Here is a 14,593-nt window from a genome sequence, read left to right as displayed (position 1 = left end):
TATCATGACCAGCCATTGTAGAGAAGCAAAATTTGGAAATATTTGCACAAAATATAAAAATACGTAATGAACAAATTAGGCACAAGGCTATTCAAAAGTGTGGGGATAATGTGTGTCGTTGGTCATCTTTGGTCTCAAATACTTAAAATTGTCTATCCTTCTCTTAACTAGAAATATTTCAGTCACTACAATACCACATTCACCCTAAAGATTGTCCTACTTAAGATAAACCCAAATTTTAAAAAGTTTTATTGAATTATTTACAGTAATTACATTTCATTGGCGAAGGAATGGGGAATAAACAAAAAACTAAAATTGGTTAATTAGACCCTCCCAACCCTTTCTAAATAATAGACCACCCACTGTTTTTCAGTTTGCCAAAAACAAGCAGATCAATCTCTAAGTGGAAGTGGGATCTAAGTGTGGGGCAAAAGAAAGAGTTAGAGAGTGGGCGGAGTCTTAGGTGTGTCAGAAACTTTGTGAAAAATATTGAATAATTCGACCTCCTGTCTTTCCAAGCTTATAACTACTCGAAAAATGTAATTCAAACCCTATTTTTTTTTTTTTCAATTAAAGGAGCAAGGACCAAGGTTTCATTTAAAAAACAAAACAAAAACAAAAAAACAAGTTTTAAACTTCGGACTTTACAGGTAAATTTCTAAAAAACACTTTTTTGTTTTAAATTTGATATATTATTTATTGCTCTTTTGTCTTCAATTTGTGATGTATAAAACTTTGGTGAGTAAATTAATTATTTACTTTTTAATAGACATTTCAAAATGGGGGGGGGCGTGAATTAAAAAAAAAAATGCTTGTCTAAAATATTATATTCGGTTTATTGGAAAGAGCATAAAATTTCACATTGACCATGAAAATATCGTAAAAATAGAATCAATAGAAAAATTTTGATAGATTTTTAAAGTTTAAAAATTGAAAAATACTGAACTCGTAAAATTCAATTAATTTCATTTTTTTTTTTTTTAAATAAAAAAATAATATTTCTATTACTTTCTATACAACTTTAATAGTTTATTTTGGAAGTATAATCCATAAAGAAAATAAACAACCCACTTTTAAAAGAGAAATTACAAGTTTTTTATATTTTATTCGCAGTTTCGTGTTAGGGGTGTCCAAAATTCCAACAAAAATTCTGATACACCTAGCGGAGTCTTTGTAAGATGAACGTATATTGGAAATAAAGGCCAAAGACGAAAAGAAATAGGACTCTTGGAGATTTTCTATTATCAGGGAGGGGGGAGAGCTCATTGACTCTACTAGCTAGAAGCTTGAACCTTACCCAAAGAGCTGGGGCCCAACAGGATATGGAACCGCACATGCTATGCTTTAGCAGGGAACATGTACTTGTACTTGACTCTTCTTCTCACACACAAGCTCGCCACTCTTATCCACCATCTTTCAAGCTCCGAGGAATGTATTTTTTTTCTATCACATCTGATCTGGGCCTTCAGCTTGAAGAATGTGATCAGATGCTGATCACTCGTCCGACGTCTATACCACCATCCGTGCTACAACCAAGATGGCAAGAAACACTATCTGTCCCTCCCTTTTCTCATGGCAGATTGATGTTGTCGATAACATAAGAAATAGTTAGTGGGCGAAGATGCTCAGGATCAATATGAGCCGTCACCTTGTCAACATACCCCAGTACTTTTGGAGTTCAGAGTATTCATAGAAAGCGTGCTCAGTCGTTTCATCTTTGAATGAAACGCAGCATGGACAATCAGGTGTCCCCACTATTCCAGCACTGTGTTGCCAGATATCAAGAGGCAATTTGTTCCAGGCAAGTCGCCAGGTGAGCAAGAACTGAGTTGTTGAGAGGACGCGAACCTGGTACCTAACCCCATTTGGGGTGGATCTTCTCCTTCGACCAGGAGCCCGCAGAATGGGCCATCAACAATCCCTCCCCCTGTGTAGTTCCTTTCTGGAAAGCTGTGAAAGATCACTGAACTGAGGAAGCTTTTCAGAGCAGCTTGGCACTCTCTGAAGAACTGCATGCCACCTTTCGGCTTACATCTACTCTTGACCAAGCGATCAAGGATGAAGCCAAGAAAGGCACCATCGACTGGATTTTTCTGTCAAGGTTTGACTCAGGAAAGCTACTCTCTTGGCGTCTTGGTGACATTCCATCTGACATTCCAAAGCCTCCTTCACACTGACGTTGAATACAGACCTGTCTGCAAACCCAATGTTTCTTCCTGTCCTAAAGAAGCGAGGACAGGAGAATTGAGTGCCTTGAGGTTTGTTGAAAAGAAAACGTTATTTCTAAGAGTATCAGGACGACACATTGATTCTCGTTAAATCACCCAAGAGATGTTGAATCTGATCAGTACCAGATGGGTGACTACTTGGAAATACTAGTTGCTGTATGTGCGAATAAATTTACTTCCTTTTGATAAGGTTTGAAAAGCCAGCACATTAGGATAAGCATACCCTGGCCTACAAAAATTATCTGGGGAGTCCCATCGGCATTCCCCGGTAGGGACAGGTCATAAACTAACCATTTTCAAAGGGAAAGTAAAGCCTGAGAGGAATGCACCTCTGAGGACATCTCAGCCCAACAGCAACAAAACCACAGTTGCTGCCAGACTAACTGTCGAGGACGGCGACATTTTCCCCGGAAAAAAAAAAAAAAAAAAAAAAAAAAAAAAACCCTCTATATACTATATACTGCCCTTCACCCTCAATGTGATAAACATGTGGTTTTAGTGTATCAACACAGATTTATAGAAAATAGGAGGAAGAATATAAGGAATAAAGGCATCCAAAGACTTTCAGTACTGTTAAGGAGAATCTCAGAAATGGCCGAAGTTTATGATTTGAAAGCCTCGAAAAAAATAAATAGATAAAAAATAAAAAATTTAAATTTAAAGGGCAGACGACACTAAGTAGCCAAAAAATTGGGTTAGGGTAAAAAAAAAAAAAAAAAAAAATAGTGATGCTTGTGCATTTTTGCCACCGCGCTATTCAAGGTTAAAATTCAAACTTTACGATATCTTAATTAAATTGTTAAGTGGAAGCACATAATAGTTAAAAAAAAAAAAAAAAAAAAAAAACTTCCCTCCTTATGTTAAAAATGGCTTTCAAAATAACATTTCAGCACGGTGGCAAAAGTGCACAAGTATCAAAATAGTTCCTAAAAGTAAATAAAGTTAAAACTTCTCAAAAAGGGGAGGGGGTCTTTCAAATCGTAAACTGCTTCGGCCATTTCCGTGACTGATTCGGGATTAGTACTGAATTCCTATGGATCACTAAAAGTACCGAAATAAAATATCTTATTGATTGATACTGTAAAATAATTTATTTTAGGAAATCTTTTTAAAGAATCAGTAAAATCTCAAACCATTTAACTTCTTTTAACGTGAACCAAATACTCCTAGAAATAAATAACCTTTCCTTTCAAATGACTAACTTTTTATTCTTTCTTTCACCTGACGCGATCTACGTGGTAAGATAAAGCAAGGAATAAAAATATATTGAAATTGGCGATGATTGTGGGTAGATGTTGATGGCAGGGGCTTATTTTATTTATTTTATTTTTTTTACATGAAGGTCACCACTTATCAAGGTCCAGAAGCCACTCGGGGATAAGGGTTATTTTGTGTACAGTAATCAATGGGATAGTGTTGTTGCACTGTTGCAGTATTCATTAATATTGGAGATCTGATAAAGTGTCATTACTTGGGGGGGGGGGCGGTTCATCAGGAATTTTTGGTTAAATTGAATTTTGAAATGGATTGTCAACCGAAGGCATTAAATAATAAAAATTCGGGGTTGTATTACTGTACATATAGATTCGAAAAAGTTGTAAAAAAAACAAAACAAAAAAACAAAAAACAAATATATAACAAATAAATGTTATCAAAGGCAACTGGATAAGTTTTTAGTGTTTTTATTTAATGTAACATGTTTATTCAGCTCGAAAAACATACAGTGTTTACCGATGTATTGGCAAATTTAAAATGGCGCCCGAATCTCTCTTTAACACGGTAAGTTTGGGAAAAGGAGTTAAAAATAAAAAATATATGCAAAATACTGTTAAAACCCACCGAATATATGTCAGCCTATGTCACGGTAACATATATTGAGCGAGTTTTTAACTGTATTTTGTCTAGTTTTTTTTTTATTTATAACTCCTTTTCCCAAACTTTGTCTCAAAAAGAGAGTCGGGCGCCATTTTTAATTGTATGTTTTTCGAGCTGAATAAACATGTTACATTGAATAAAAACACTACAAGCATACCCAGTTAGGTAGAAAAGTAACTTATTTAGCCTTTGATAACATTTATTTGTTATATATTTGTGTTTTTTTTATAACTTTTTCGAATCTATGTGTACAGTAATACAAACCCAAAAATTTATAGCAACACGGTGGTTAAGTGGCAAGAAAAATGCACCCAAAACTTGACGATCGTACTAATTAAATCTAAGTAGAAAATTAAATATATATCCTTAATAATTTAAATGGCAAAAATAAAAAGACAGATAAACCGGACAACATTTAAAATGTAGTAAATTGAGAAAACGCCAAAAGAAAAACAAAAAACAAACAGAACCAACGTGGTATTTCTAGGTTATAAAACAAAGTTCTCGTTTGTGATTGGCTGTTAGCGGACACACCCGCCAGACATGGTCGGGTAAATGAAAATCAAATCTTAGTCATCTTTTCTCTTACAAAACATGGATCCGCCGACACGAGGAAATCGGTTAGATGTGGGCAAATGCCCCAGTGCCCCACTCCTCGCCCTCTTATAAAAAAAAAAAGCAAAAAAAAAAAAAGGGGGGGGACTAAGTTGTAACAAAATTTGTCCGCGGTCCGATCCGTCGACCTCTCCCCCACCCCGGTATATATATGGGTGGGGGTGGGGGTCTGAAGCGATCGACAACAAATCGCACCCCTTCCTTCTCCGAAAAGGGTGAGATGATGTTCGGAACGAAACAAAACAGAACCGTTACCGTCACTACCATCTCTCGGTAGTGATAACCATACAAAACTGATACAAGCCCGAAGGCTAGCGTCCCTTTTTTTTGTTCGCTGAAATTTTCTCCCCATTGAAAGTCGACCTTATGTCTATCTTTCAATGTGTTCCTTCCTGTGAGGACTTGCAAGTAAACAAAAACTACAAGGTCATTTTTTGTACGTTTTAAACAATGTCCTATATTTACCATTACCCATTAGACTTAATCCACTTAAGTGGCGGGGTAAAAATTAAAAATAATTATAATCAATCAGCAAATTAGAAACCACTCTTGGTTAAATTTCACCCTTTGCCCCCACGCTGCCATAAAAAAGTATAATTTTTTTGTGTGTGTGATTACACGTCAACACCTTGCAGACACTTGGAAATAGTTGAGATTTAAGGATGATCAATGATATTTTCTAGTAAACGAAGTGAGTGATCATTTTACCTTGTATTTATTTTTCTTTTAATAAACGCATTGTGCATCAGATTTGGGTTTTTCACCAATACGTAACTGAGAAGGCGACGCAACAGCGCAACACGCAACAATTATTAAAATAAATTTCTAAAAATTACAACAATAAAAAACTGAAAGTAAAAACTCCCGGGCAAGTAGGACTAGTTTAAAATAAAGACATGGCATGGCTATATATTTTTACTTACATTTTTTTTTTATTATTATAGGGCCACCCCGCCACCAGTGCCATCACTTGTCAAGGCAAAGAGCAAATTAAGGATAAGGATTACGAGAATATTTTTGATAAGCATTTTACTTGATATTAAAGGTGCTTATGCACTTTTTAATCCGCGCTAAATTCAGGTTTTATGATATATTTTTTTAAAAAGTACAGATTAATTACAAAACATCCTCCCCATGTTAAGAATGGCTTTCTAAATAACGTTATTTCAGGACGGTACAATAAGTGCATAAATATCGATATTAAAACATTTACTCTTTTGGCGGACCTAAACGAGAATCACCCCCTAATTTTTATAGTATGTTTGAGTAGTATAGTTTTCGAGGTTGGGAGTGTTCATTCCGAAAGCTGTTCTTAACATAGGGAGATTATTGGGATGTTTATACTACGCTGGGTTAGGTTGTAAAAAAAAAAAAAAAAAAAAAAAAAAAAATCAACTGCAGAATACAGGTTAAAATTATTGAGAGGGGGTGGGGGTGGGGTGATTCTCGTTTAACTCTACCAGACCATTACCATTTTGGGGACATTTTGTTTTCAATGTCCATGAGGAGAGTAGAAAATGGAACAACAAATGCCCTAACTCTTGCTTCCCTTATTTTGTCCTTTGGGCAATGTTTTTGACAAAGGGGGAAAATTGCTGTTTCCTGGGTCAGAATCCATTGGTCAGTTTTTAAGTTTGTTTAGCTCCTTATATCAAATGCCTCCATGCCTTGTCTGGAGCCATTTTCATTTTAAAAAAAAAATCTCACTGAACATATGAATATAACTATAAAATTCGGTATTTTTGCAGAGAAGGTACCATGCTATTTTTCGATAGTATTTTCAAGTTAAATTCAATAGTTACAAAACACCCTCCCGAGCCTCCCCATGTTAAGAATGGGTTTATAAATAACGTTATTATTACAACACGGTACCTCAAATTCTAAATATTTCACCAGATACTCCCCCCCCTCTAAAAAAAAAGTTTCTGTAGATTAATTTCATTTGATTATTATTTATAAATTGATTCAAATTATTCTTAAAATCATTTATAAGCTATTTTGAAGAAAGAAAAAAAATGAACAAATAGCAGCTGTTTTGGGGATACTAAAAATGATTACTCGTTCTGCCCTATGCTATTTGTTCATATACACTTCCTGATTAGGAAGTGGGTTCTCATTTTACGTTAAATTTATACAGTTAAATGAACCCCCACTTTGTAATCATTTTTTTTTTTAAATTTCCACATACTTCCAAGGTGTTGACGTAAATCGCATATATAAATATTTTTATTTTTCTGAACAGCGTAGGATGGCATAGTGGAAGGGGGGGGGCGATAAATTTTGAAACAGATTAGTCCTCTCCTCCGATTCGTTCTCTATATATACGTATACACAGTTGTGCTTGTGCGGTAAATTAAGTTCTTGAAATCTTTCTTGCCAACAGATTAACTGTAAATAGAAATATAAACAAATAAAAGCGGAGGGAAAAAAGAATTGTACTAGTGCAGTCTGCAGTGAGTGACGTTCACGTATATGTCAGTGCTGAAATAATAACGTTATTATTTAAAAAGCCATTCTTAACATAGGGAGGGTGGGTGTTTTGTAACTATTCTGTACTTTAACCTTTTGAATAAAAAACAAAACAAAAACGGTGCTAATGCAGAGTGATCCGGATCCGCGCTATTTTTTTTAAATCGTATTTCCACGTTTAATTAAAGTTTTATATGTTTTTTTTTAGTCAATTGTAAGGTTAAAGTACAGAATAGGTACAAAAACACCTTCCCCTCCCCATGTTAAGAATGGCTTTTTAAATAACGTTATTATTTCAGCACGGATCACTCTCTGCATGAGTATCTAAAACTTTAATTAACCTTGGAAATACGATTAAAAAAATAGCGCGGATCAGTAAGTACATTAGCACCAAAAGAATATTTTAAATCTGAAAATAAGATAAATAAATCAATAATATATATATATATATAAATGACTGAAATGGTGACATTACCCGAGCCAATTCATTTTCAATTTCTCCAGCTCTTGTTACAATTGGTCCCCGAACGGCGTACTCCATGCCCTTTACGAAAGGGTTCACGGTGGCGGCGGACAAAACTTTGGTTCGTCGGGGTTGTTGCGGCGCTCCGACAGCCGCGACCCGACAAATTGCAGCATTATTTCCATGATTGTGTATCACTTTCGGAGTACAGTTTGGAATCAATGAACGTGCTGGGAAAACACGACCTCTTAAACCAGCCGAAAAACTAGGGACACTTTGCATTATATATCACTAGCCCTTCTTTTCAATTAAAAAAAAAAAATGGATCAGAGGGAAAAGGCTGTTCGTTTCTTTTTCTTGGTAGAATTTTCCGAAACGTTATTTGCTTTTTTTTTCTCGTAAAACGTGGAGATATGTCACAAACACAACTGCATGAATAGGCAACAGAAGCTTTTCAGGACTATTAATGCTACTACTGTTTTTATCACATGCGGTTGCAGCACGACTTGGAACCAGTTTATCGCAATGTGATTTAACTCTTTCTAAGTTGTCTAGAGTTATCTCCCTTAATTCCGTCTCTTGATTTTAACAAGGCTAAAGTTTGTCTGTATAACTAGCTGTATTTACCCGGCATTGTCCGGAAATATTTTTTAATTTCACTTTTTTTTTTTTTTTTAAATTTATATTTTGAATTTGAATTTTATTTGTTCATTAAGTTATTAATTAAACGAAATCCTCCTCCTCCTTCTTCTTCTTCTTCTTCTTCTTCTTCACTAGGAGTTTGTGTCACCATCAAAGATTTTTCTTTGAGAACAACAACCTGTGATGATCCTGGAGTGAGTCTCCCCAGATTTTCAGTACTCCCCTACTCTTTTGATAACTTATGCAAATTAATTTGCGTTATCACAACAGCCGCTTACCATTGATTTCTCGTTGGTAGCGACCATTGGTCTCCACTGGAATTTGGGCGACAATAAGTCTCCCCAAGGTTCCAGTCCTCTTTGCACTCATCCAGTAAAGGTCTGGTTAGTGCTTTCTCTCCTCGGTCTGTCCATCCTCATTGACCTTCCTCAAGTATTTGGTGTGGTGTCAGTTGATGCCATTACTTTTAATATATATATATATATATATATATATATATATATATATATATATATAAACAACAACAGCAACAATAATAGTCTTCATTGGAATTTTAAATTCTGGTGAAGACAGATGGTTATTGCCAGCGAGATATTAATGTTAAATGGCTATTGTGATAATGCAAATTCATTTGCAATAGTTTTCAAAAGAGGTGGAAAGTACTGGAAATCTGGGGAGACTTGTTGTCACCCAGACTCTAGATAACATCATCGGTAATTATCAGTAAGCAATCTCTGATGATGATCTGTGTGAGAACTTCTAGTAAGTATGAATAATAAACATAATAATAATAATAATAATAATAATAATAATAATAAACAAGAAATCAATGGTAAGCGGCTGTTGCGATAACAAAAATTATTTTGGAAAGGTTACCGAAAGAGGTGGAGAGTACTGGAAATCTAGGGAGACTTGTCATTCAGACTTCAGAGAACACCACAGGTTGTTATCAAAGAGAAATATTTGATGATGGGCTGTGTGACTACTCCTAGTTAGTAAATAATAAAAATGATAACTACTTGTTTATAAAGTAATTTAATATATATTTATAAATTTATTGGAAATAAATTAACTCTGCTGAGCTTCAATCTCTAGTTACTTCTCATAAAGCATTCACAACAAGAACTCGTCTTCCAACTACAGCTACAAAGAGCTTCCATTTTTTCTTCCGTGTGCCTAACATCCAACGGAATTTCCATGAACGGAGTTTCTTTCAACAAATTTTCTACAAGTAGAACATATTACCACAGGACTACTTTCCTGCAGACTTCAACAAGGTTGTCTTCAAATCTGATGTCAACAAATACTTGTGATAAAACGCTCTTCATAAGTTATCACATTTTGCTCATTCCGTTTATAATTTTTAATCCTCTCATAATATTCTTCATCCTTCAACTGATAATGCATCAACCTCATTAATCCTTATTCTCGAGTAGGTTTTGGCCTTGATAAGTTGTAACTTGTTGATAGTAAAAAGATTCCAAAACTTTCAATCTTTTAATACATGAATATTGTAGAGCCTGACTTTCTATTCAACTATTTAAATGCTTATTTTATTGAAATCCTTTGAGATGAGTAATTTCCTGCCTTATTGCGCTGTAGTCTTAATCCCAAAGCCATTCTGTTTTCCAATGACTTGGACGGTTTTGCCGTCAATCCATGTTTTGACAAGGATGGAATACTGTTGCCATATCTGGGCAGGAACTGCTAAAAATAGCCTATCCTGCCTTGACAGAGTACAAAATAGACTTCGTGGCTTAGTGGGGGATGCCCTTTTCTCTACCCTGCAACCTCTCTCCCACAGAAGAGACGTTGTGAGCCTATCCTTGTTTTATCGTTATTTCCATGGCAGGTGCTCGTCTGAACTCCAATCTCTGGTCCCCCCTCGCCAATCTTTCACGAAAAACACCCGTCTAGCTGAATCCACTGTGAAAAATTTCCCCCACTCTATATCTGTGCCTAAATCAAAACGCGGATTCCATGAACAAAGCTTCTTTCTTAGAACTGCACGCCTGTGGAACTCTGTTCCGTCTGCCTGCTTCCCACCAGACTACAACTTGGATGTCTTCAAGTCCAATGTTAACAAATTACTAATGAACCTCCCCCTTAAGTAAACACTTCATCAAATCTCCACACTAACGTAATGTACTTGAAATAACCCTTATCCCTGAGTGGCTTCCGGGCCTTGATAAGTGGTGATTACTGTGTAAAAAAAAAAAAAAAAAGAAGATCTCTCACCCTCTCCACAGTCACCTCGGTTTCATGCAGCAGTACAGCATCAATGTAAGAGCAGGTATCTCTCTTTACAGCATAATTTTTGGCCAACACAGTCTTAAGAACTGCCGTCATGATTTTCAGTGCGGAATTCACTCCAAATCCTAATCTGGTCAAACAATAAACTTGACCTTTATACTTTACTAATTAATACTTTTTTAAAAATTGCCTTTTCACCCCAAACAAGGCTCGGTGCCACTTTGATGTAGAGTGCTTCTATCTGGGACATAATTGCAGGTATACTATGTAGGGAGTTGAGCAGCAAGATGTCTGTTTACATTACACTTGAAATTATGCATGTCGGTATAATCAAGGAAGTAGGAACCTGGAAGGGAGTTCCAAAGTCTTGCAGTTCTGGGAAATAAACTATTAGAGTAGAAAGCTCTCTGGCCTCTGGGGATCTCCACTGTTTAAGGGTGGGATTTTGCTGCTTTTCGTGTTTGTTGGAGGTATTTACATCGAGGGGGTGCAAAAGCTTGTATTTCGTCAGAAAATGTACCATTAAAATACTTGTAAAACAGGCAGAGGGATGCAATATTTCATCAGTGGGAGAGAGGCTGAAGCCTAGCTAATAGTTTGGAACTAATTAGGTTGGCGGCTCTCTTTTAAACCCTGCCCAGGATTGAGAGATTAGTAGCAGATGCACCAGCCCAAATGTGACAACAATACTCCATACATGCACGAATGGTGGCCTTGTAGAGGTACAGGATACTTTCCGGCGTAAGTAACTTTCTAACATGGTAGAGGGAGCGCACCTACCTTGCACGAGCTGCAGCAATACCCTCCATGTATCTGTTCCGGCTCATGTTCTCTGTGAACGTTAAGCTGAGGAGTTTGAACAAAGTACTTTCAGGTAATGTCTCATCAGCCATAGCTATTGGTGGTTGAGAAGGTTTTTATAATTATTAAAGGAAAGAAGCTTAGTCTTGGCAGCTTGAATGTTACCATCCATTTTTGTTCCAATTCCACTATAGATTGGAGGTCTTCCTCCAGTGTTTCTGCCATTGCCTTAGATATGTGTTCATTGGTTTTCCACTCGTGCCTGCCATAGAGTGTGGTGTCATTTACAAATATACCCACCTCAGAGACAATTTTATCAGGGAGGTCATTTATGAATATCAGGAATATTAAAGGGCCAAGGATCAACCCTTGAGGTATACTCGCATTTATATCATATAGTTTAGACGTATGACCATCGAGGACAACCTGGATTTAATTATGCTAAGTATTCGTCCACTAATTCCATATAATCAGATTTTCCTGAGAAGACCCTTGTGCCCTACTCTGTCAAAACCTTAGATATATCTAGGGCTACTACCCTACCTTACCCTGCTTTATCCAGTGCATGGTAAATATGTTTAGAGATTACAGTCAGGATATCAGCAGTAGAATGCCTAAATCCATATTGTTGGTCGGACAGAAGTTTAGCAACTGTAAAGTGGTGGACTAGAGCTTGATTAATTATGGACTCAAATATTTTGGCGAAAAGAGGGAGGAGGCTAATTGGGTGATAATTTAATGGGTCAGTTCTTTTACCAGAATTCTTGTAAACTGGTACCACAGAAGCAGTTTTTCAGCAGTCAGGAAAGCAAGATTCGTTAAGGCATTTATTGAAGAGTTTGGAGAGACCTGAAGCAATTTTTAAATAGTACAGCCAGAATGAGATCAGGTCCACATGCTTTTGAGGTGTCTAGGTTTTTTATGATATCATGCACTTGAGAAGGGTGGTTTTCAGATTATTTAATGTGGTTTCTGTCCACAAAGGAAAATCAAGGAGGGAGTGGTTTGCTGGGTCCAATGTAGAGTTTGAGGCAAACCGATTGGCAAGCATGTTAGCCTTCTGTTGCCGTGCAAGCAACCTAATTTGTAGGATAGTGGGGGGATTCTTGATTACTTATTATTTACTACACTGTTGTAGATTTTCCATAAATCTCGAGTTCCTAATTTCTGTGCTTCAATCAAAGTAGGCTCAAAAGTCCTCATCCTCGATCAGGCAGGGCCTGGATTTTGACAGTTGGATAGTATGGCTCCGGTTGCATTTCTTTCCATTTTTGGTGCAATCTGATTGTCAAACTTCACCTGACCTTTAGCAATGGTAGCGCCTCCCAATGAATCACATCCAGGCTCAGTACCATGTCAATGCCTGCAATAAACCTATTCAGTCAAATCACTCTTAGTTGCAACAGCACATTTCTCACCACAATCTCAGCATCGGCTTATCCACAGCTTTTCATTTCTCTGCCATCTACTGCTCTAATGTTGCTGGTTCCATTTCAATAGTTGGCGACATTTGTAGTAACAAGCATTGTGGTACATCCGGTATCGACAAGGGTTCTAACCTTCTTCCCATTAATAGTGACCACTATTTGTGGCAACAAACTCTCACACACCTTTCCAGTATAAAAGGGGTGACTACTGGCGCAATAGCTCACCTTTACTTATTTCCCGGAAGCAAAGAACAATTCCTACTAATGTGCCCCACCTGGCCATACCGAACACATGTCTGGTCATGGCTCATTACAGTGTCTCATCAGGTGGGGTCTCTGACATCTGAAGCATTTACCGGTAAATCTATGACTTTGTTTCATTAATGTTCACTCCTCTCTGCTTTGATTGTTTGCCGCAGATGCTGCAACTGCCCCCAGTTCACTGGGCTGTTTTCCCAGCACTCTAGCATGCCTCAAAATCTCCTTCACCTCCATGGTTTCAATTTCAGTAAGTTCCATAGAGATGCAGTCAGGGAACCCACTTACAAAAGCCAGTTTAACAGTCTTCTCAAGGCTGTGTTCCGCATATCCAGCCAATCCTGCTAGTCACCTTATCTCTGCCGCATATACATCCACCAACTCTCCAGTCCAGGTAACTCTTCTAAGCTTTTTATAAGCATCGAATGCGCTCTCTGAAAATGTGGTCATTAATCAGTTCTCAATACTCTCAGCAATGGTCTGATCTGTCTCTCCCATTTCTAGACCGTTAGAGCACTCCCTTCCAAATACATTGGAATCAATGTGACTATGTCTTCAATCTTTTACAGCTTTGCCACCAACTTCAGCTTTTTAAGCCACATGACCACATTGCGTTCTCCACTAAACGACATGACGATGTTGCCGCTTCACCTTACTTGTTCTCCTATTTTCGTCATTGTGCTGAAATAGCTTGCAGTTAAATATGTTGGTATTATTAGAAAGTAAAGTCCAACGTAAAAAATAAACTTTGCAATTGTTAAAATTAATGTTCGGTTAAAAAATTATTGGATGTCAAAAACTGAAATATTTACATTTTTTTAAACAGATTAATATCTATACATTTCAAAGGCACTTGAGAGTTAAAAACATTAGAAAATATTTATAAAACCAGTTTCGGTACCCAAAGACTTTTTTTCCAATAACTGAAACATATATATTTCAGTCAATACTTGACCATCTTTAATAGATTATAGGCATCTTTTTCTTTTCTTTTTTTTATTGTCGATCGGAAACGGTAAATGCTGATGACAGACAACCATGTTGTTAAATAGAAACTATTAATGTTTATTTCAATGAAGATGGTTGGTATCAACTGAAATATTTGACTTGTGTTTCATATATTAAAAAACAATCTATTGGTACCAAAATTGGCTTTATAAATGTTTTCAACACTAATATCTTTAAAATGTAAAAATATCGATCCATTAACTAAAACACAATATCTAAAGTATGATGTCTACACTTGCAATAGACAAAAGTACAGTCTATTTAACAACAAGAGAACTCATGGTCGTCTGTTGTCAACATTTGCCATTTCTGATCTGAAGTTAAATATGTTGGTATTATTAGAAAGTAAAGTCCCAAGAAAGAATTCCCAAGCATTACGTTCTCTTTCTCACAATACTAGGTATCAAACCCCAGCACACATCTCTCAGAACTTACTTGAAACTTACAGAACTTGCCAAATTGACCCCCTCTCTTTTTCAGGCACACAGGTTTTTCATTTGAAAATCCGACTGCATCTCATTTGTGTATTTCTCCCAAATCTCATTACCTCACAT

General features: G+C 36.5%; 1 protein-coding gene across 1 annotated transcript in view; it reads right to left on the bottom strand.

Moving 5' to 3' along the window:
* The window catches only part of LOC145284901 (alanine aminotransferase 2-like), a 155,473-nt gene extending 147,274 nt beyond the window's left edge, over positions 1-8,199 (bottom strand). Inside the window, exon 1 of the mRNA XM_080133977.1 lies at positions 7,663-8,199. Within this exon, the coding sequence (XP_079990103.1) occupies positions 7,663-7,932 (270 nt within the window). The 5' untranslated portion in view covers positions 7,933-8,199. The remainder of the gene's footprint in view (positions 1-7,662) is intronic.
* Between the last annotated feature and the right edge of the window lie 6,394 nt (positions 8,200-14,593).

Source organism: Euprymna scolopes, chromosome 9 (assembly GCF_053919585.1).
Source record: "Euprymna scolopes isolate OS-2025 chromosome 9, ASM5391958v1, whole genome shotgun sequence".
NCBI lineage: Eukaryota > Metazoa > Mollusca > Cephalopoda > Sepiida > Sepiolidae > Euprymna > Euprymna scolopes.
Note: the sequence above shows the minus strand (reverse complement) of the source record. Positions and strands in the feature narration are given on the sequence as shown.